This window comes from Egretta garzetta, unplaced genomic scaffold (assembly GCF_000687185.1).
Source record: "Egretta garzetta isolate BGI_Z169 unplaced genomic scaffold, ASM68718v1 scaffold270, whole genome shotgun sequence".
NCBI classification, from domain to species: Eukaryota; Metazoa; Chordata; class Aves; order Pelecaniformes; family Ardeidae; genus Egretta; species Egretta garzetta.
The window spans coordinates 518,494-540,822 of NW_009258274.1; the positions used below are offsets into that span (position 1 = coordinate 518,494).

Sequence of the window (22,329 nt, forward strand, 5' to 3'; positions counted from 1 at the left end):
ACACAAATAGCTGGAACCTCTTTTCTTACTCTATAATCTAATGCACTTAGCGAGCCAATGAATATGTGTGAAAGGAGGGGCTTTCTGGCTAAGGGACTCCTTGCAGGGGAACAGCTGTTACCACGGCAAAACCTCCACTGAAGCCGGGCAAGCACACTCACATCTCTCGGTGGCTTTGTGCATCTAGGTCTGGCAAAACAATTCCCCCCCCCCTTCTTCTCTCTGCAGAAAGTGAGCAAACTAGCACAGAGAAACTTAAAGAAGACCGGCTTTTAGTTGTGAAACATTTCAGCAGATCCAGTAATGGCCTGGGTCAGTAATATCTCCTGGTTTAGTCACCTCACTCTACATGAAGAACGTTTCAGGAGGTATTTAAACAGCACTGAGGATTACTTAGCCTTCCTATGTGGGCCCAGACGGAGCCATCTATTCTTGCCCATGGCTTTGGTGTACACCCTGATCTTCGTTGTTGGGGTGGTAGGTAACTTCTTAGTTTGCCTGGTAATCCTCAAGCACCAGAACATGAAGACCCCGACCAATTACTATCTCTTCAGTCTCGCCATCTCAGACCTGCTTGTGCTGCTTTTCGGGATGCCACTGGAAGTCTACGAGATGTGGAGCAACTACCCCTTCTTGTTTGGGCCCATCGGCTGCTATTTGAAGACGGCACTCTTTGAGACAGTGTGTTTTGCCTCCATCTTCAGCGTGACCACAGTCAGCGTGGAGAGATACATTGCCATCCTCCATCCTTTCCGTGCCAAGCTGGAGAGCACTCGCAAGCGTGCCCTGAGGACCATCGTGGTACTCTGGGTCCTCTCTGTCCTCTTCGCCCTCCCCAACACAGGCACCCATGGCATCATGCTGCAGTATTTCCCCAATGGCACCCTGGTCCCCGGCTCTGCTACCTGCACCGTAGTCATGCCCATGTGGATCTACAACTGTATTGTCCAGATTACTTCTTTTCTCTTCTATGTGCTGCCTATGGGGGTAATAAGTGTGCTGTACTTTCTGATGGGGCTAAGAGTAAGTCCTACTCCGACTGTGCTCAGTGTTTCTGTAGCTCATCCTTGTGTGCTTGTGTCTGTATATGTCTTTTAAGTGATATTGCACCTTTTCCTTGCCCATCTGTTTTCCTCCTCAAAAAGCAAAAGAATTTCAAACCTCTGAAAACAGTGGATCCAACTCCTTCTTTGGTGTAATCCTGTTCTGAAATTAATATAGCTGTGTTGGGGAATAATTTACCCCAATCTTTTTTAAAAAACTTACCATCACTGCTGCTCACATTTGAATGTTACTTAAACATCCAAGTCTGTAGATTGATTCCAGCCTCTCAGAGATTTGCACCTTTGCAGTAGGGACTAGAGAGAAATGGAGCAAAAGGAGAATGCAAAAGGAATATAAAAGAGCAGGCTAGTGATGAAATCTTGTATATTCTTTGTTTTCCTTCTTCTTGTGACTGTGGAATTTCCATTGCCTTACTTTATTTTTTTCCTTCCCTGGAGATGGTGATAATATTCAATGTTAACACTCACAATGCTGTCAGAAACTGCAATTGCTGCAGCTAGCAAACTCAGCAATCATTTCTTTATATAACTATGGCATAGTTTCACCGTCAGTTAAGAATACCTTAGAGTTCATATTCATTCTCTCTTCAGAAAGTGAGACTAATTTTACCAAGTGTTCATTGTTTAAATACATGGCTAAAACAATCAGCTTCACAGTATTATAAAACTACGCAGCACAACAGTGAAATGCACTGCTAATCATAGCGAGTCGATTACTTTTTTGTATATGTTACATATATTTTGAAAAGATAAATCTTATCTGATCACACTGAATAGAACTTAAAGTTTAAAAAGCTGTGTCTAATCACATAGCAAGAGAAGGTTGCCATACGTTAGTAGAGGTGAATGAACTTACCGAATAACGCGCAAGAAATTCAACCAAATCTCTGCTGGTGTATATATCATTTTGTTGTGCTGGCTGATATTTACTGTTGTCTGAAGCTTCACAGAAGCAAGTTTTCCTTACCCAGGAAAAACCACAAGGCTTAACTGCCAGAAATCCATAGCACGTAGCAGATCTTCAAAGCAATTAATGGGTTAAATTTTCCCCAGTGGCTGTTCTGGGGTCTTTAGAGAGTTTTGAAAATTTTGCAAAGTAAGACCTGAAGGGAGGAAAAAGTGCTGAAAACAGAGCTGTTACAGAAAGAAAAAGAGAAATCCCCGAACTAATAAAAAGAACTCTTGAAGACTGCAATAACTTCTGTTTGTGGCAGCAGATATTCCTAATCCCCATCCCAGAAGAGAAGCTAGGTACCAGGCGAGGGCTGCTCCCCCAGGACTTCTGTATATTCAGAGATACGTTCAAGCTGTCTTTCCTAAAGGCTGCAGTGTTCATTGTTTGTGCCTCTGCTTTTCTATATATCCAACTCAGGCTTCCAAATTTTAAACAACATCCATCCTGGGTATATATCTGCATTGTGCTTCAAACTGCACCAGGCAAGATAATTTCATTTTTTCAACAGAAATTACAGAAGAATGGTGTATATACATAATTTTTCAAGAGAAGACACTTTTTATCTATCCACAGGGGATGAAATCTATGAAGCTTCAGCACCACTCGAGAGTCTCCTGAGTGCCATGTATTGCTCATAGACTGTAGTGGAAAAGCTCAGAGCTGGACGAAAGGTTGTACAACAGCTCAAATTCAGAAAACAGAGACATAGCCTTTCCGAGTCCAAGCTTTGTGGAAAGGGCATTTCCTCACCAAAGGTCCTCCCTCAAGCTTTGCCAGTGCTCAGGAGAGCATTAGGATGCAAAACAGAAGGAAACACATGTGACACGCCAAGCAGCTGTGAGAAGGTAGCAAACACGGGTCTGACGGTACCTGAGTTGATTTTATATTTTATTCCTTGCAAAAAGGAATATATTTGTCTTTTTCACTGGGAAATTTATTGCCAACAGAGCTGTCAGGTTGATTACCTCATGACCAATTACTCATCATCTACTTGGATAGAATTTTAAGGCATGATGGTTTAATACTACAATGCTATGGTCAATAGATAGTTCCAGGATTAGTGTAAAGAACAGGATGATTACACTGTACTCTCATTAGATTTGATTGTGTGCTGCCTCTTTCGTGGGGTCATCACCGTGCCTTTAGGACCAATTCCTAAATCAGCCAGGCTCTTCTTTAAACCCAGTTCAGCTATTGGGTACTGGTTGCGACCTATAGCCAAAAAGCCGAGGAGAAAGAGGAGAGAGAGAAAATGAGAACATTGGGAAATGGCTGCTTGTAGAAGCTAATCCCTGCGGTGCTGATAGAGGTGGGCTGGCATTGTTTGGGAAGAAGTCTGCGTTGCAGCAGGATTCAGTGCAAGGTCCCTGTGCGTTTCTTTCAAACTGATCTCTAAAAGGACACACGGATAGGTGATTATCACTGGTTGTCTAAAAGTCAGACTCCATTTAATGAGGATTTTGACAGTGAAATGAGTGGAGAGTCCAGAGACTTATTTATCCCACCTACTTCAGACATCTGTGAGGAGCTCTATGTGATCAGATGGGGCTAGATTGACCTCACCTAGGCAGGACAATTCTTCTGCTAAGAGTCCAGCACTTCTCTTAGTGTCACTTCCCCTCAGTAACACATTAGACAGACATGCAATTTTTATTTCAGCTGTCTTTGAATCAAGACAACTTCTTCTTGCCAATGTACCATTGGTTCAGGTTTTGTGATCAAAATCTATTTTGCCCCCTAAATGCCCAGTTGCTAAAATCAGAATCATCTGTGGACAGTGACTGCCTGGAAGAGTCTGTCCCCTTTCCATGGAGGTCGTCCCCCTAAATGCCCAGTTGCTAAAACCAGAATCATCTGTGGACAGTGACTGCCTTTAGCTAGTTTCTGCAGAGCCCAGCACACTCCTGGAAGAGTCTGTCCCCTTTCCATGGAGGTCGTTCAGCAAACCTTGCACCCACTAACGCGTTTTCCTTTGCAATGGGGGTGCACCCAGGCTGCAGGTCAGCAGACAGGTGGCAACAGCTTCAGCCAAATCACAGACACAGGCAGGACTGCACACTTTAGCACGAGCCATGGCGTTTTCAAATATCAATTTTTCCATCAGCTGGCAAGAAAGTTTGGTCACCACTTATGTCAGACAGGCCAAGGACTCTACAGAAAACAGTTCTGCTTTTGCTGAGTAGCCTCACTAGGTTTGCCTGGGGATAGGTGAAGCCCTGATTTCACTCTGCCTTTTGATTTCTAGTATGAAATGCTGTAGCTAATAAAGATGTGGGGAGAAAATCCAATTTTCTGCTTCTTGCTCCAGACACTTTTAATTCTCTTGCAGTGAATGGGTAACATTCATCTTCAGGCAACCCTATGTAGCCTCATGCATCCACAGTGATGTAAAAGTAACCACTACTTTGGCTGGAGTTCTCCCTCTGTCAAACCATTGGCATGAACTCAAGTTATAACCTTTGCCATGGACTCATTTCTTTTTTTTTTTCCTTCCTCTTTGTCCTAACTCATTGTTTTATTAAATTGCAACTGCTTAGTTATTCTTACTAGTTATACCTCCATCTGTTATCACTTGAGGCTAAAGAGGAGCCTTATAGCATCATCAAAATGACAGGAAGAAGGTGAAAAATAAAGATACACGTGTCTCTGGTTTATTACAGCATCAGAGCACTTTATTCTCTGAGGCTTTGGAATATGCCTGGAATAGATTACTGTTGAAACTGAAAACCACTGAAGGGAAACTAGTGATTTTAATCAATCTGAGCAGACATTTATCGCTAGATGTGTTTCAAATCAACTGAGCCTCTTCCTTAAGCAACTGTAGCTATGACTAAAAGTAACAAAGGGAATAACGTAAAACATGAGAGGCTGAATTGCACTATAATTGAACATAATTCAATTTATATGTTTTTCCCTTTTATGGTTTTTATGAATAAATAGAACATTCAAAGAATGTCTCCTTTGATCATCCTTACAGAAAAGTATTATTAATCAAAAATCAGGAAGCAAAGTCACAGTGTAAAAGGCAAAAAAAAATGGCACAAGTGGCATGTTTCCAGAACGTTTTTACAAATCCAGACTGATTTCTATCTTTTCCCTCATTCTTGATATTCTTTCCCATGTAATTATAAGGTTTGTTTCCAGTTTCTCTCAGTTGAAAAAAGCATCACTGTAAATCTGTTGGCTAATCAGAAGTTCCTACTTCAGGAAGCTGGGTCCGATTATGCACTTTCCATAGATGATTTCTTTTATAATCAAAGCAATTGGCCTGATTATCTAGCCCTGGTCTTTTCATCACCAAAGCACCAGTCCTCACACCATAAGCATAAGCATATTGGGGAAGCATTTCAGGGAGGATCACATTATTATACTTTATATCCATTTTTTAGAAGCCCAGGAAAAACTACTGGAGAAAAAACCAACACCTTGTTGTAACTGAGCAGCATGTGGCTGAATCTGTGCACCCCATGCACACCGGCTGTCTGCAAGAGGGCATGTATGGGTTTTGTTCATTAGATGGATTGAATATCAATTAGTCCAGACACTGAGAGCATGAAACAAACTCCCTTGAATTCTACAGGAATTTTTCCAGTGATTACAGCTGTGTTTCATGAGGTCTCTCTGGGTATTTTTTGGATCATTGGTTTGTGCTTAATTGTGGGGAACCCTTTTAGGAAAATAAACAAACAAATAGTATTTTGCTAAGAAGGGAGAATAATGCCTAGCAAAATAGTGTTGAAATGGAACACAAAACTGTGAACCAAATATTAACTCATTGAGAAAGGACAAGTGGGGAACTGAAATACGAATTTGCTCTAAATATGCAGTCTCAGATGTATGAAATCTGCAGATTGTTTTGAACCTAAAGCTTCAATGTTTCCCTGGACTAAAACTGAAATTTAAATGCAGGGTTTTTTTCAGCGAGTCCTGAGTTGCCCCAAATTTTGCCTTCTCAAACTACAGCTATCAAACCATCAAACAGGCTATGTCAACTCCTATCTAAGCTCTCCTTTGGTTTCCCTCCTTTTGCCAGCTGAAAGGAGACAAATCTTTGGAAGTGGAGGAAATGGCCGTGAATGTTCAGAGACCATCCAGGAAATCAGTCACCAAGATGCTGTGTAAGTAGAGAGTCCTTCTGTGTTTTATTTACCATTGGCAAGACGGTGACCAGGTCCTGAAGGGTATCAAGTAAATTCACTGGATACAAGAGGTATGAGATGCGTAGTTGTGGTCAAAAGAAAAGAAGAAAAAAAAAAGGCTTATTGTTGTTTTACCTGGACTTACAGGACATGGGAGTGAACCACCATGGCTAACTATCAAAAGACAGAGAAGGCAAATTTTCCTCCCCAGCACCAGAGGATGTTGAGCAAACCTACATGGCAGATGCTTGCATGGCACCTCTCTAATATCCCTCACTCCAAACCTGGCTCTTGCAGCTATCTAGGGAGGATCCCCCTTTTTTACGGTGCTAATATTCTCTCTTGTACATTTTTAAAGAACGATGTACATCTGTTTTGCATCGCACCATGAGCTCTGATCATGAACAGGAAGACCCCACCAGGCCACATACATCACCTACTGTTGACTTAACCATTTAGACATTACTAAGAGAAAGTAGGACCTAGGCAGACTTGCACATTGTATAGCATTCAGGAGAATTTGTGCTCCAAAGACCCTGAAAGCACCCACATCACTTCCTAATTTAGGGCTGTCTTTAAGGCAAAGATCACCTTGCTACCGAGATGGTGTTTATGCAGGAAACATAAATCACCTTCAATATTTCCTGCAACAACATTATTCTTTTTGGCAGCTTAAGTCACCTTCTGAACTCAGAAATTGTACTTTGAAGTCAGCCTGCTTTTCTGTGCCCCATGACTGCAACCACAGACGTTCATAGCACCCAAGTCTGGAATGGGTTTGCGAGAGTCCTCTCTAGAGCCAGCACAAGCCACGTTGTGCATGGAAGCAAGCTCTTCTCCTTTCATGCTGAACAATCCACCCAGACAGACTTATCATCAGGGGGTGGTTCCTATGGTCTTATCCTGCTGTGTGAGGTACAAAGAGCATAGAGAGGAAATTACCTCCAAGGCACAACGGCGTCAGTGTGTCCCAGGTACCACAGATGAATCCAGATGTCTCACTGACAATTTCTTCATTAGGCTCTGCACATGCCACTACATTACCTGGCTGTTGCCTGCTCTGTTTGAGTGTGGTTGTGTGTGCACACGTTGAGTTATCCAACGCAGACATCAGTGGAAAGTTTGTTCTTTTAGCTGGAAATATTTTTCAGTGAGCACGACAGAAAGGATGGTAAAAGTTTTGAAACGATTAATAAAATTTGTATATTTAGTCTTTCATCCAGCTTTCTGAACTATCTCTGCTCTGTCCAGGCTAGTGAACCATATCTTCCATAACTGACTTGTCTTTCTGCTCTCCTTTCTCCATGCTAGTTGTCCTCGTGATGGTTTTTGCTGTCTGCTGGGCTCCATTCCATATAGATCGACTCTTCTTCAGCTTTGTTGTGGAATGGACTGAGCCTCTGGCTAATATATTCAACTTAATTCATGTGGTGTCAGGTAAAACTTTCTTCTTCCACTTGCACAGGGGCTGGGAAAAAAATGTAGTTGTGCGTCGTTTACCTGAAATACATAGCCCTTTATTTTGTAGGTGACATGAGGCATGCATGGAAAAGCTTCTTGAGGTCTGGTAGACAGTGACGAGAATCATGCCTTAAATAAAAAAAGCATGCAAGTTTCTGCAGCTTTCAAAATCTGGGCATGTTGTCCGATACAGTTGTCTGAATATTCACAAAGAATGAAAAAAAAATAAAAATAGGATATCATACTTCATTACCAGCTGCTTTTCCTCCTTGGAAATGTTCAGAAATAAAGTCTGCTGTCATTCAGCTGCTTTTAATGAATACGCAGCAGCAGGCACCATCCTCCAGAGGGTCTCTCAGGCAAACAGGAAACCTTACCAAATGGCAAGAGGAAAGACTTACCTACTGCTCAGAACTGGGTGATCTAACCAAATGTTTATAGCCCTGCCAACCATAATATGAAGGCTTTTTCAAAGAGGAATCTTATTTTCAGTCTGCCATGGGAAAACACTGAATGTGGCCATTAGGCAGCTCAGACAAATCTAATCTCGTGCAATTGTCCTGGGGTGTTGTAAGAAATTAGCTCCCCTTGGCTGGCAGTTTTCCTCTGACAGCTTTGATGGGGGCACCAGCTGTGCAAATCCTGCTGTGGGGATGAGGACTGTGCTGGAGGCAGGTCAGTACAGCTCAAGAGAAAGCTGGTTCCTGAACAGCTGGAGACAGTGAGCTCCATTTAATACTCTCGCCCACTTTCCTTTCCCTGTGTGCTGCAGTGCCAGAGCTAGCCTTGGTGACACATCCCTCTGCCTGGATGGCAGCAGGCAGATGTGCTGTCGCTGCTTCCACCCTTGTACCCAAGCTTGGTGGAACAGTGTAGGTAATGAAGAGATCTTCCTCTTCTGAGATCGTTCCACACAAAAATGAGGTCTCTCTCTCTCTCCTTTCTCCCACCCTTGTTCTCCTAGGTGTTCTCTTCTATCTGAGCTCTGCTGTGAACCCCATCATTTACAATCTGTTGTCCCAGCGCTTCAGGATGGCTTTCCGCAGTGTCTCTCCTTGCTGCAAGCACTGGACCCCTAACCACCCCACCAAAAGGATTCCTGCCCAGCAGAGCATCTTCGTGCTTGAGGACCACAACCTCATGGACTCTGCTGAAGACACAAGTCTCCCTGGCACCCACAGAACATCTCTCAGCAGTTCTCAGCTCTCCACTGGTGTGTGACTTTCCATGTTGTGATGCAGGTGAGCAAGAAGTTAAAGAAAATGACTTCAAGAAACAAAAGAAAAGAGACCCTCCTAAAAGACTGATTTCAGCAAGAAGAGCTCACACATGTGTCTTGTTGAAAGAATGAATGAGGAGACTGTAATTAGCATGTGGTTGAGAAGCACTGCATTACCCTCAAGCTAATAGGTGTCTGGAAAGCTCAGCTTACTGGCTGCAAGCTATGCCAGCAGAGAGCTGCTTTACAAAAATGAGACACCCTCCCAACATTAGTAGCACAGGAGGTAGACCCAGATTATCCAAGTCTAATCAAATGGCTTTTTGTGCACCAGCCTAAACATCAGTTTACTTAGTTTGAAATGGGGCAACTTGTTGCACAAGCCTTGTCTACCCACTTCTAGCTTTAGGCAAGCCAGTCTCACTTCTCTCCCCTAGGGCCTTCTTGAGGTGTAGCTGTTGCAAGCCTCTCTTGGCTACATGAGCAAGTAGGCACAAACAAGAGCAGCTCTGAGCTGGGCTGATAAACATCAGACACCAGCAATAGATATTTCTGGGCCAGAAGTACCAGACAGCCAATGATTATGAAAAGCCAATTTTTGCTTTCTGAGCTAGGTAAAGATTTGGGTGGGGTGTGGTGATTTAATGCCTTGAATTGCTTTGTCAAAACCCCTACCCTTTAGTGGGTTAGTTTTAACAAGTCTCAACATTCCTACCATATCTCCTCATACTATGTCTGACAGTATCCACACAGTGCTGAAATGGAACTTGCATGCCACAAATTAATCTACATTATCTGGGAAATAGCTATTGCTGGGAACCAAGAATGTTCCTGGTGTGTGACTCCTTTGCCCAAAAATGCAGCTAGTGAGGGATATCTGCCCAGGGAATGCGGAATGTCCACAGTCTTTGCAGGCTTATCCTGTGCACCAGACAGCTTCATTTTGGCTCATCTGCCTGAACTGAGCCTGACCACATACAAATGGACTGGGGTAGGTCCCTGCTATGCCCCATGTCCTGCAGTTTGCAACAGCTTCTTAGCATTGCTTGAACTTCAGATACTTTTGTGTTGTCTCTGCCAGTGAAGCCCTGTGGTCATACTTCAGCAGGCTTCACACCTGCCCATACCAGGGGGATTGCAGAAGTCAGAGATGTACGTGAGGTTAGCAACCACCAGGAAACGAGCTGGAAACCATTCACAATGGAATTGGGACAAACCTACAGGATCAAGGAAGCTGATACAAAGGCAATAAAAAAGAGAGTCTTTAAGTGGGTTTGCATCTACTGAACTCAGTTTTTGCCACAAAACACAATATAAGGTCTTGGAATCTCTCCTGTATCCCAGTCATGCAAGCAGATCCTGAAGGCAACACACATACATGCAAGCTGATGGGTTCCTGAGCTCCACTAGCTGCAAGGTCAGGACCCTACAGAGTTTTGTAAAGGTAGGACAGGGTGAATCCGTTACATGACAGAGAATTTTATAAACCTCTGTGTCCCAAGTTTCAAAGCCTGCTTGCATTTCAGAGAAATGCCTGCCTCGCACATCATGACACAGGGCTAGGTTTAGCCACCACACGGGGCTCAGGCTTGGCACGCTCTGCCACGGAAAATCATCCGATGTGTATCATCAAGGGGCTGGGACTTACTTACGCAGTCAGAGTACACAGAGTTATCATAATGAATAAGAACATTAGTTCCTGAACGATGATACACTGTATGCATAAAGGCTTGTTCCAGTCTGGTCACTGGGGACCCGGATGACATTTCCCACCATAGGAGGAATGGGTTATACTCCTGCTACAACGAGCTCTTACCTCGTTTGCCCCAAAGTCTTCTGTTTTGCCTCTCGCTGTGGGACTCCCAGGTGAGGGGAGACCTGGGGGGCTCCTGGCAGCTGGTGAGTTGCCTTCTCCTGAAGCGCAAGGGGAATTTTAGTCCATGTTTTCTGTCAGACCCATTTTACCAGGTGCAATCTTGAGAAACGAGCCGTGGAGAAGTAATAGATATACATAAGGCCCTGGAGATAAAAAGCAATTCCTGCTCCCTGAAGGCACAGCTGAAATACTTTGCCACCCCCAAGTGGACACTAGAGTTTTATCAGTGACATTGACATTTCTAACAAGTTTTATATTACCATTTTTCCCTCCACCAGACATTAAAGTGTGTTTTCCCTCTGGATTTGCTGTGCTGGTCATGCCTTGCTGCCTGCAAGCTGCCCAGGTCCCTTTTCTCCCACCCCAAGCAGGGTGCTGAGCTCTGTGCTCTCACCGAGCGGCTGAGGAGCACCTGGGCAGAAGCTGCACTGGATGGCATCCCTCACCCTGTGCCTCACTTGTGCAGCTCCCTGACTGAGCCCAGGGCTTATCCTCCTTATCCCAGCTGTATATCCCTGAAAGCATGTCTTCTCCACTGTCCTAGACACCCAGTCAAAGGAGTGAGGAGACAGCATAGTCTGACATACTCACACATCCACCATATGATGAGGACATTCCTCTGCAAGATTTTATGGCTCTTTGAATGCATCTTATGCATTTAGGACCAGACTTTGTCTTGTGTTGGTGCACAGAGAGCCATCCATGAGTGACACCGCTCTCTTTTCCTCCCTTTGTGGGAGAATTGCAACCTTGGCTGCAAAGCTCGGGGTTATTAAATGCGCCTCTGACTTGCAGACGAGCACACAGACCCCTAGTCAAAGCTGGGATGTGAAGCTGTAGGGTGAAGATTTTCTGTAATCTTAAATAAAACAGACAAATTTTGGTTCCCAGGGAAGATAAAGGGCTTTTTGAGGAAGGGGTAGTGACAGGGGGGTGAAAAGTGTGCATGGATGGGGAAAATTTTAAAAGAGAATAGTGAAAAGCAAATGGCCAGGAACTCACCTTCTCTTCTGAGCTAACTTCTTTTTTGTCCTAAAAACAGTTTTCAGCACATTCCATTTGGCATTAGTCAAAAGAAGTGACACTCATAACCAAAAATTACTGAGCTTTTTTGGCCAAACACCAAAACAAAAGATGAAAACATACAGTCTTGCACCAAGCCAAGCCTTCTTTAAAAAACGTTATTGGGGGAGACATGTCAAAATTCTCCTAAATTCTGCTAAAAATAAAATAAATGCAGTGAAAACAACATGGGCTGGCTTGAGGTTGAGTGCTCTGAGTCAAGTCCCCCATGACAGCACAGCTCAGTGTCCCCTCGCTCCTGAGGGCAGATCTCTAGAAAGCAGTCGATGTCCACTGGAGGGTTTTTCTTCCCAAAAGATTGGTGCATGATTTATTTATCACCCTGCTCTGATATTTGCCTGGCTGAATTTTGGAAGCTGGATCCCAACATGAAAATACTGGGAAGATGGATAGAGGTGTCATGAAAGCCAATGATACTCCTTTATTTATACATTTAGCAGCTTTCATAGCCAAGTGCTGAAAAATGTGGCAACTGGCTGAGAAAAACTCTTGTTGCAAGAAAACGGAGAACAACTCACTTTCCACCAAAGTGGTCTAGTGTGACAAAAATATATTTATTTGAAATCAAGCGTGTCTTCCTAGACAGAACTGTCTATTGATTTATTTCTCTGCTTCTGTTTCCCTCTAGGACACACGCACGTGTGTGAGCAGAAAGTGTGGAGTGCAGAGGCAATGCTCCAGCACTGTGGACAAAACATGGACAGGCTGAAGGGTGTTGCAAGGAAGCACTTAAAGGAGAGGAGAATTGTTTGCATTGCCAATGGGTGATCCTCAGATCTAATGCCAGGTTCAGTACTGGAAAAAACCAACATGACAGCAAGTACGCAATTCTGTTAAGTTTATATGAAGAGGTTTTGGACACTACTGTGTTTTGAAGTGTTTAAACCATGTCTTATCAGTAAAACTAAACGTAATTTTCAGCTGCAGAGCTCTTTATATGTATCTGTGTGTAACATGAAAATAAATATACCAGAGTCTCTCTTCCTATGCCTAGTCCACCTTACAGCAATCCTTGTGCTTCTTGTTTCTCCCTCTGATTTCACGTGAGTAGCGGAAGATGGAGATTCGCTGGATGTTCAGCCAGCACCAAGTGCAGGACACTAAGGACTTACTGCAAATCCCAGTACCTGAAAAAAAATGCAGATTATTTCAGCTGGCATGAAAATACAGCACTGGTCCCAGTGCAGTTTGTTGCATCCAAGCGTTCTACATGACTGCTTCTTCAAAGGAAGTTTAAAACCTGGGCAGCACGGTTGTCATAGCCAGGAGAAGATCCCAGAGCAAAAAGTGCTGCTTCCCAGGCTGCATAACCCCCAGGTCTGCTCTCCCTCTCTCTGTTTCTACATTCATTTGCCTCATTTTCTCCGCCGTTCATTATGACACTTGCTAGGTTTTCTCCCACTGAGATTTCTTGTTCCACAGACTAGCAAATACAGAGCAAATTGCTGAGCTGTAGCATTTCCATATCAAATGGATATTAAAGTAAGGAAAAAAATATGATAATGAAACCAGAATAATAATCTGCACTTTTTCTTTCTATAATGAACTAAGGAGGAATATAAGGGGAAAGGACAAGAAATCAAATAACCAGGAACTCTTGCAAGGATTACAAGCTGGTTTTAGAATTTGGTCCAAGCTGATGAACGATGGCAAATGTCCTTCGAGTGAGTTGGAGGGTAAAGGAGTTTGAAAAGAAACTCTGCAGAGAATTGCCCAACTTGGGCCTTGCAGATTTCCTTGCCCAGGAAAATAAACACTTTTGAGGCTGTTCGGTAGATCACAAGCCATGAGGGCTCATGCACCAAAAGAGTGACCATCCTGTGCATGATTCAGGACTGTTTTCCCTGACTTTAAACAAGGAATTTTCTATGTGTAAAATAAGCATGGACCCTAATGTAGAGAACGTCGCCTGGAGAGTCAAGTGTTGCTGGTTTTCTTCCACGTTCCCTTCCATTTCACATTTTGGCTACTCAACAGCCTGCTTTGGTCATACCCCAGACCGAGAGACCTAAGCTCATTTGCCACCAAAAGTGGAAGACTTTCTGTTACTGTCTAGACTTTGTGAAACCCTGAAAAGTTGCACCCACAGTTTTTAAGGCAAATTATCTTAAATCCACTTAATTTTTAAAGAAGGATTAATTTTAGGAGTATAGGAAGCTGTTGGAATAATTTGCTTCCCATTAGGATAGCTAGTTCGTGAATGAAATACTGAAGGCTTTATTGTAAAAACCCAAATAACTTTTTTTCGTGCATCCTCAGCTTATACATGTGAAATGCAGCAAAGTCCCTTCCCAGAGGAATAGGCTTTTGTTTGCTTTTTTTTTTTGGCTAGAAGTGGGTTTTCCAGAAGACCGTTAGACTCAGATGTCTACAACATGAAGAGCTCCATCAGAGGAAAACTGGATTCCTTTTATAGTCAAAGCAGGAAAAAAAAAGCTGTGCTAAAATCAATTTATCTGACCTGTTTCAATCAGCTACCTTAGGTGTTTTACAGGTAGTTTTTATGCATAACTTCTATAGCTGAAAAACAAAGCTAGGCAGGCAGCTAGGTACAGGTCACCTTGAGATGCTGTGTGTTCTATGTTGCAGAGCAGGTATATTGTCTGTCCTTTTGCATTTGTTTCATTTCTTTAGAATCCAAGAGACCCCCTTAGAAACACTTCACTAGGAAAACCATGTTCCAAATGAGCAAAACAAATGGCTAACAAGTAACTCACAGCAAAACACTGGGAGAAGAGCATCCTGGGGGGCTCACCATTGATCTGGGGCTGGTGTCTCTGGGACACCTGGACCATGCTCTCACAAGCCAGGGAAGTTCAAACAAAGCTCTACCACTGGTAGGGTTTGCAGCATTTGTTTGCAAGCTTGCAGTTTTCCTTCCCGTACTTCTGTAGGAGCAGGTGAAGGCAGGAAAGATGTTCTGACACAGAACGTGCTAAAGAGCTGCCTAAACTCAATGGAAAGGCGGCACAGGGAAGTCTCCTCATGCTGCTGTTGACTGCAGTGCAGGTGGGTTGGGCAGCACTGAGCAACTGCAGCAAAAAGCTACGAACATCACAGTTTTGGGAAACAGAATTCCCCAGCCTTCCTGTGAGGAAGGAAATAAAACACCAACGCAGAAGCTTGGAGGTATAGTTATTGTTTATTTAACCACATACAGACTGGAGTTTCTGTTAGTTGGCTTAGTGCTAGGGACATACTACATTCAGAGGGTTTTTTTGAACATGAACAAACTTGGCCAATACCATAAACCCCAGGTTCCCCCAAGCCCTGCACCACTGTTTCCTCCCAGCTCAAGTTACCTGCTCCCGCAGAAAAACAGACTACAGATATTGCAACACATATAAATTTACATTACAGCAACCATGGCAGGACCTTCTGCTGGGACTTAGACACATACAGCGCACAGTGGGGCAGCGAGGAACCATTCCTCAGCTACTTCACAGTAACCACCTATCTCCAGTAACCATCTCCATGCTCTGAGCCTAAAGTAATGCAAATCAGTTTGTGTTCCTGCATACAACAAGGATGAAGAGGCGGTTGACATCGGTCCAGTCGCATCTAGTTTGCTTATGTGTCTCAGCCGCAAGACGAGGGGGTGACTCATGTGGAGCTTTCTGCATATAACAAGAAAAAGTCCCTAAGTTGGGGCTGACACGGCAACCTACCAATTCCCAGTAAACCTACTATATTACTCCAAGAGGCAGCAATGACTGCCACACATGATTCAACCTTAGCACGCTCCACTTTTTTACAGTGTCTCTTGCATTGACAGCAAGGAGCACTCATATAAGTGTTAACCTCAGTCTGGTTGCTTCAGGTCTCATTTCTTCCCCTATCTCCCCTCTCGTGAGGAACAGGTATACTGAAGAATCATCTCTCCCCCCCATCCACCCCTGTCTTTTCGCTGCTAAGAAATTCCACTGAGGATTGAGTCTTTTCCCTGCAACTTTATTTGCCAGCTGTAGGGTTTTCACACTGTATTTGTATTCCAGTCCCGATTTCAATTACCTGGCTAACCTTTTCAATTTTCACAGAGAGTGAGAATCAGAAAACAGCAGGTCCTTTATTACTGCTCACACTGGCGGGGAACGTTTCACCCCCCCTTCCCTCCCTGATGTTTGCAGGAAAGTTCTGTCAAATTCAAACTAACTCATTGATCATAACTTGTCTATTTACTTATGCTTTGCTGACTGTTAAGTATTCTGGTCCTTCCTGCAGACCTCTTTTCCAGCCTCCTTTGGCTTGAATGTGCTATTTTTTATATCAATTCTGAAAGCCATGGAAAAACAGTTTTACATCTTCACCCTGGTGCTTGACTCCAGTGAGAACTCTCACCAGGGTCAAACACTGGAGAAGGTAAAAGCCTTGTGCTTCGAGGGGGGCTATTTGCTGATCTTTGATAAGCAAGACATGGTGGTAACCAGTCCCAGAGCACTCCTTGATGGAGGCTCAGAGCATTGGAGGGGTTCCCTCAGATGGGGAGGCAAGTCAGCCACAGGACACCACCCTGCTGATCCCAAAGCCACTGCTCTGCCACTAAACTGTACTCAGCACAGCTGTCACCTTCAAAAAAATCATTTTCCTCTCCATTTTTGCCTTTCTCAGTTCTCCAAGCCATAACCCTCCTATTTACTTCATTCTTTTGAGCTCTTGATATAGCTATCATTTCCATGCTTGTGCCCTGTCTGCCCCACCACTCACCCATCCTAAAAATGGTTTATTTGATTGGGAAGGGGAGTGGGGGGGTGGAATTTAGTGCAATAGGTCTATTTCTCAGCAACTCCTTCCCCTTCTTTTGTTATTTCCAGCTCATTATCTTTGCCCATGTTCAACTCCAAATTAACTTAATTACAGACAGATTTCATATCTCTCTAAACCAGAAGGGGCACTTGTAAAACATCTCTCCAGTCAATAGTAAATGAGGGCCTTGGCCTATGCTAAGTAGGCTCTGGGAAAGGCAGCTCAGCTGTGTCTGTCCTGCTCCCTCCAGAGACCTCTCCCAATTGCTCATAGCTTCTGCCTTTCCTTTGAGAAATGCCTCTTTTAAGTGAGGCATTTCATCTATCTGTTCTGCAGCCTACCCAAGTTCATCACACCCATTAGGCTCCACAATAGACATCTGTATAAATGGCCAGGTGAATGCTTCTCTTACGCAGATGTCAAGGGCACTGCAATCTTTCCACCATATTCAGATGGGTGGAAGTGCCTAGGTTCAAAGTCTATGCCTATTGGAATCTGCCCTGGGTGCAAATCTGAGCTAAACCTGAGTCATACAGGGTCTAAGCATTGGATGCACGCAGTCCAGGATGACCTCCTATTACTGGCACATTTGGTAGGCCAAAGATCTCTCTTGATTAATGCAGCTCTTGTTGCCCAAAAGTCAAATACGGACGATAGCGCTCTCCTAGAAAAGCCCCTCTGATATAAAAATGCACTAACTGGATTAGATCCAGGGCAGCCCCTCATACCTCATCCTCGCCTTAGCTGGTAATAACAGGTTTCCTTAGGAAATAAGGAGTAGGATCTATCTCTACCAGTTGATGGGTTTCTCACCTTCTAGTACACAGGGTTGCACTGCTGTGGCTTACCGTTCACAAAAGTTCTCCACTGGCAGAGGAAATATCTTCTTCCTTCTGCTGGTGGTCAAGTAACTGTTACCCAGCCAGGACACCTCTTCCTAAGTCCATCGAGTTTTGTCACAGTGTCAGTGATTCCTCACGGGTAGAAGCAGGATGCTGCTCTGAGGAGAACGAGGAGAGATCTGTATTCACACAGTGAGGAAAGAGTTGTGAGATAGCAGCAACCAACAGGCTTGTGTTGAGGGCATGTGAAATGCTTTGAAGGCATCTAAAGACATAGGGGAGGGGGAACAAAATTCCCACCAGCAACAAAAAAGGCAGGGAGGGTTTTGTGGCAGTTATGAGAGGAATCAGAGCGCTGTATTTCTACTGGTAGTGTGGTCTCTGGGAAAGAAGGAAAGCCCCAGTGATTCTTTATGCAGATGGTTCCTCCTCATTTAGATGAGCACTTCTACCCAGCTCTTTGCTACCCTGCAAGTGGAATCACAGGTAAAATTGAGATGTGTGTCTCCTCATCCTACAGAAGTAGAAGTGCAAATAGTACACACTTACACGAGTTAACTGCCTTGAACACTGGTAGCAGTGCAGCTAGAGGACAAGCCTTCCTGAGTCACTGACCCATGCAGTCAATGGGAATAACAAGTACTGCTGTGAGACTATACACATGAACTGCAGTCAGGTCCTTGCCCTTAGTCCTGGACTTTCTAAAGGATAGAGCCTCATTCAGAATGAAACTTTTTCTGCCCCAAAGGCTTCAGACTCTTCCCTTTCTCTGTTGTCCCTTGCTTTCTCATCCCTTTGCTGTGTCACTGTCCCTCTCTGCTCTGTAGGGAGAGAGATCATAGGATAATTCCTCCCTGCTTCACTAAGACATTTTCAGAATTATTGATCCTGGTGTAACCACGTTGCATTTATCAGCTCAGCAAGAGACTGTTCCTAAGGACTGTTTTTAGGCCAGAAAGGCCTGAAGAAGCCAAGGAGTAAGTACCTGCCCTGAAATCTGAATGTACGGCCTCTAAAGATGATTTGTACACGTCTTCCTCAGATTTACAGCCAACGACAGTGTCCACTGGAGGTCAGTCTTGCGCCATGAAAACCTGCGTGGGGAGGCAGTGGGGTGCCCCGTGATTTCCAACAGCCTTGAGCCCTAAGCCTGTGTGCACAGTGCACAAGACGCCCCAAGAAAGAACCTGTTCCAGCTCCCTCAGTGTTGATTTATGATTTAGAGATTTTTCATGTTTTCATTTTTTTTTCCCTGCTCAGAAGTATCCAGTGGCCTGTTGCTGGATAAGCTCAGCAAGGGAGATGCATGTGCTGTTCAATCAGCACAGAGCAGGGTCACAGAAAACCAGGATGCTCCTCAGGTCAAAGCAAACGTGTAGTGGCACCACATAGCTAGTGAGTCAGATTTGGCCTGCTCGTCCATGCTGATCTGAAAAATACTCTTTCAGGGCAATTCTTGGTCTTCTGGCTTTGTTTCACAGGGGAGTGGCATTATAATTATACACAGATTGCACCCTGTGGATGAGAGATCAGGATAGTGATGCACAACCAACACAAGTACAAATCCAGATTTACTCAACTCCAGAGCCATATTCCTTGCCAATGCCAATAATTAAGATTTTCTACACTGAATCCCATTCAAAGAGTCACCCTCTCCTATTCCTTCTATGACACCCTCCAAGAAGAGCTCAACAGATATTTGATGGGAAACAAAATCCTTCAGCTAAACATTTTAATAAAACAGATTTTTCCCCCTCCCCCCCCAAAAAAAAAAAAAAAAAAAAAAATCTATGCTTTTATGCAGGATCCCACAGGTGCCAGTGCAATCTCAGCTCTGGCTCTACCAAGTGAATTCAGCTCTTGGTAACTCATACGTCTATATAGAAAATAGGCATCAGTATGATCTACGCAGAAAATGGAGATTGAAGTGCTCGGTTGTGATGTCCTCAGGTTACTCTTCCACACCTCAGTCTGTAGCCCAGGTATTCCTTATTTCACCTAAACAGTGACTTAATTTTTCTCTCTAGATCAAGGATGGCAGAGCTGTCCTCTGCCCTGCGTCCCGTCAGGCCACATCTGAAGCGCAGGGTACGCATCATCCACACACATTCGCTGAAGCTCAAGACTGAAATGACAGCCAGCATTGAACAAACCCTCTGTTGGCCCCATCTACAAGACTAAGCATATATTTCTTCTGCTTTGCTGTAATAGATAAAGAGCTATTCCTTTTCTGCTATTTTTCTAGCACAGCAATAGAAATATTGATCCCCACCTTTGGCTTCTTTCCTGTGAATGATCAGTTATCCTTTAGCATTAAACAAACTGCAATTATGCATTCTAAACAACCAGAGAATCCCAAAGGTCACGGCACCTTCTGAACTCTTACCTCTTATTCCCATTAGCATTCCTGTCTGCATGGCCCTGTGCACACCACATGTCTCCAGCAAGAGAAAGTCTCTATCCAGTCTCCATCTCCTGTCCTTCCCTGTTCATATTCACCTCCTGCCTCAAGGAACAGCAAAGTTCTTTCTGAAGCCAGACAGTTCTTAAGAGGGACCGGAGAAGATGGAAAAAAAGATACAGGATGGGGCCACTGCAATAACCCAGTAATATTGGCTCTTCATAATTTGGAAACAAGCCCACAGTATGGCCACGGCACTGGAGACATTACTTGGAAGAGGTGACCCTAACCAGCCCAGGAGCTTGGCAGCCCAGTGATGACACAGACAGTCAGAAACCAGGCAAGCAATGGGTAGGGACCAAGACAAGACCACTGTTGCCTTTGGCAGAGTCCATTTCATATCAGGCATCCTTGCAGCAGCCCTTGGGTGCTGCCATCTTGCTGCACATTGGAAACTGTATTAGGAGCACGGGATGCTCTGGTCTCAGTACAACCCATATTGACACATTACAAACCAATGAGCTTAGGCCATGGAGACACTCACCTCCGTTGCTTCACATATTAATCAGCTTTGCATGGAGAAGTGAAACAAGGTTAGTGAGGAAAGGAACACAAATCTCTGTCATTTTGCTCTCAGGATCCACCACTGTTCCTTCATGTCAGAAATCAGACATTTTCATTCCTTTTTTTGTTTGTTTTGAGTGGCGGGGGGTGGTGGTGGTGGTGTTAGTTGTGCCCCCTCCATCCTTGGCTGCAACATCTGTGATATTTACTACAGCAGGAGATGTAACAGGTCTTCACCTGGCTGCCTGGGAGCTTTGTGACTGATGGTCCATTACCACTTTCTTATGGGGTATTTATTTTCTTACAAACTTTTCATACCTTCACAGATGGGACTGAAACACTTACCTCTATCAATATATCACAGTAGCTAAAGCCCTAATTTACTGCCAGGCTGTACCATCTGTGGAACTTAGTAAGTACATTGAAGACAGAAGGTTTGAACCAGGGATGTATTTAGCTGTCCCTATTTAAAGAAGGATTGGAAGGAAAGGGAGAGTTTCAAAAGTATCTAGGTAAAAAATAGCTGCTCGTCTCTGGGAGCAGGACCCAACTTCATACATCCTGGCTCATTTACTCCATCGATCTGCCCAGCACATTTTGGAGTCAAGGTTTGCTCAGCCTTCCTAGGACTGCATCCCTCCCTCCCTCTCCCATACCCCAGCTGCCCTTGCTCTCCAATGCTGCAGGCTGATTCCTGCTCATGACCCGGTGACAAACTTCAGCCCTGGGCATGACTGGGTAAAGAAATCCCTTTGCTGAAACGCTGAGGGATACTGGTGCATCACTCTTCAATGATGCTCCGAGGGAAATATTGCTTGGTTTAGGAATGATAAAACAAAAGAGTTTACAGATATTGAGGGGGGTTGTTAGCTTGATTCGGGCAGAAGCAGGTTTTTGATGCATTTATCAAGCTGCCTGCAGCTCCCATTTCAAGGCTGATAAAGCTATAATAAACAGTGAGCTGGAAAAAAAAGTCCTTTGAAAGGTGTATCCAGAGCAGTTTCATAAATAAAAGAAGGTTGGGAAAAAGAAGAAAAATCATCAGTGCAAGTTTAGGCTTTCCTCTGCTGTTCATTTTATAGCATAAATTTAAATAAATGAATGAAGCAGGTTGGTGGAATCAGTTTTTCATTCTCAAATTCATTCCCTAAAAAATCCTGCCTGTGAATTCATCTTTCTACAATGGCTCATGTCTTGCCAGCTACCCTCCAAATTGCCATTTTTAAATTTTTACGCATATCCATCAGGCTCTGCAGACCCCCAGAGTTTCTTTGAAAAAGTACATGCATTCCTGATTGATGAAAGGTCTTTATGGAAACTCCAGTGCAACAAACCTCAACACAGCTAAGCACCTGGATGCCAGCAGCTCAGCTGACTTTCTGGCCAGGCATCCCCAAAATTATACTGTTCCCTTCCCACTGCCCATGCAGAGAAGACCTTGGAGTTTGCCCCAAGGTTTTGTCTTCCATGGTGGAGACATTGCTCCTGGGCAGGTCCCTGGAGGTCTCAGTCCTCTATTAGCTGTCAGTTGTCTCTCTGGGTATGAGGGCAGCCTTTGCTCGTTCTGGAATTAAGTGCCATTTGCCATGTTCCCTTTTCCATTGGGATGCATGGATATCTGACAAACTGGGAGACATCTCCAGTCCCTTGCCAGATATTTTGTGCCATTGATCTCTGGCGTATAGCAATGAAGTTACCTCATTTTGTTCCAGTGCATTTTGGTTATCAAGGCCTGATAGACATTCAGACTGGATGTCCAGGTGTGACTCTCAACACTCTTCTTCCAGAAGCTGTCACCATGTTTCATTAAATTGCAGGAACTCTTCTTTGGGTCTGATTCTTTCTTCAGCTGATTTGAGTTCGGGCTCATGGACTTCAGCAGATAGTGTTAAGATCCTGTTAGCAATAGAGAATACAAAGAGGGACTTGTAGACAGATGAAAATACTGAAAGATGAGAAGTGGTGAAAGAATCAGAGAGAAA

At 44.0% G+C, this 22,329-nt stretch overlaps 1 protein-coding gene across 1 annotated transcript; it reads left to right on the plus strand.

Annotated features, from left to right (window-relative positions):
- Positions 1-303: 303 nt before the first annotated feature.
- On the plus strand, positions 304-8,840 carry NMUR2 (neuromedin U receptor 2). The gene is made up of 4 exons (XM_009635317.1): positions 304-1,023; positions 6,053-6,137; positions 7,470-7,595; positions 8,584-8,840. The coding sequence occupies exons 1-4, from the start codon at positions 304-306 to the stop codon at positions 8,838-8,840; spliced, it is 1,188 nt and encodes a 395-aa protein (XP_009633612.1).
- The last annotated feature ends 13,489 nt before the right edge of the window (positions 8,841-22,329 follow it).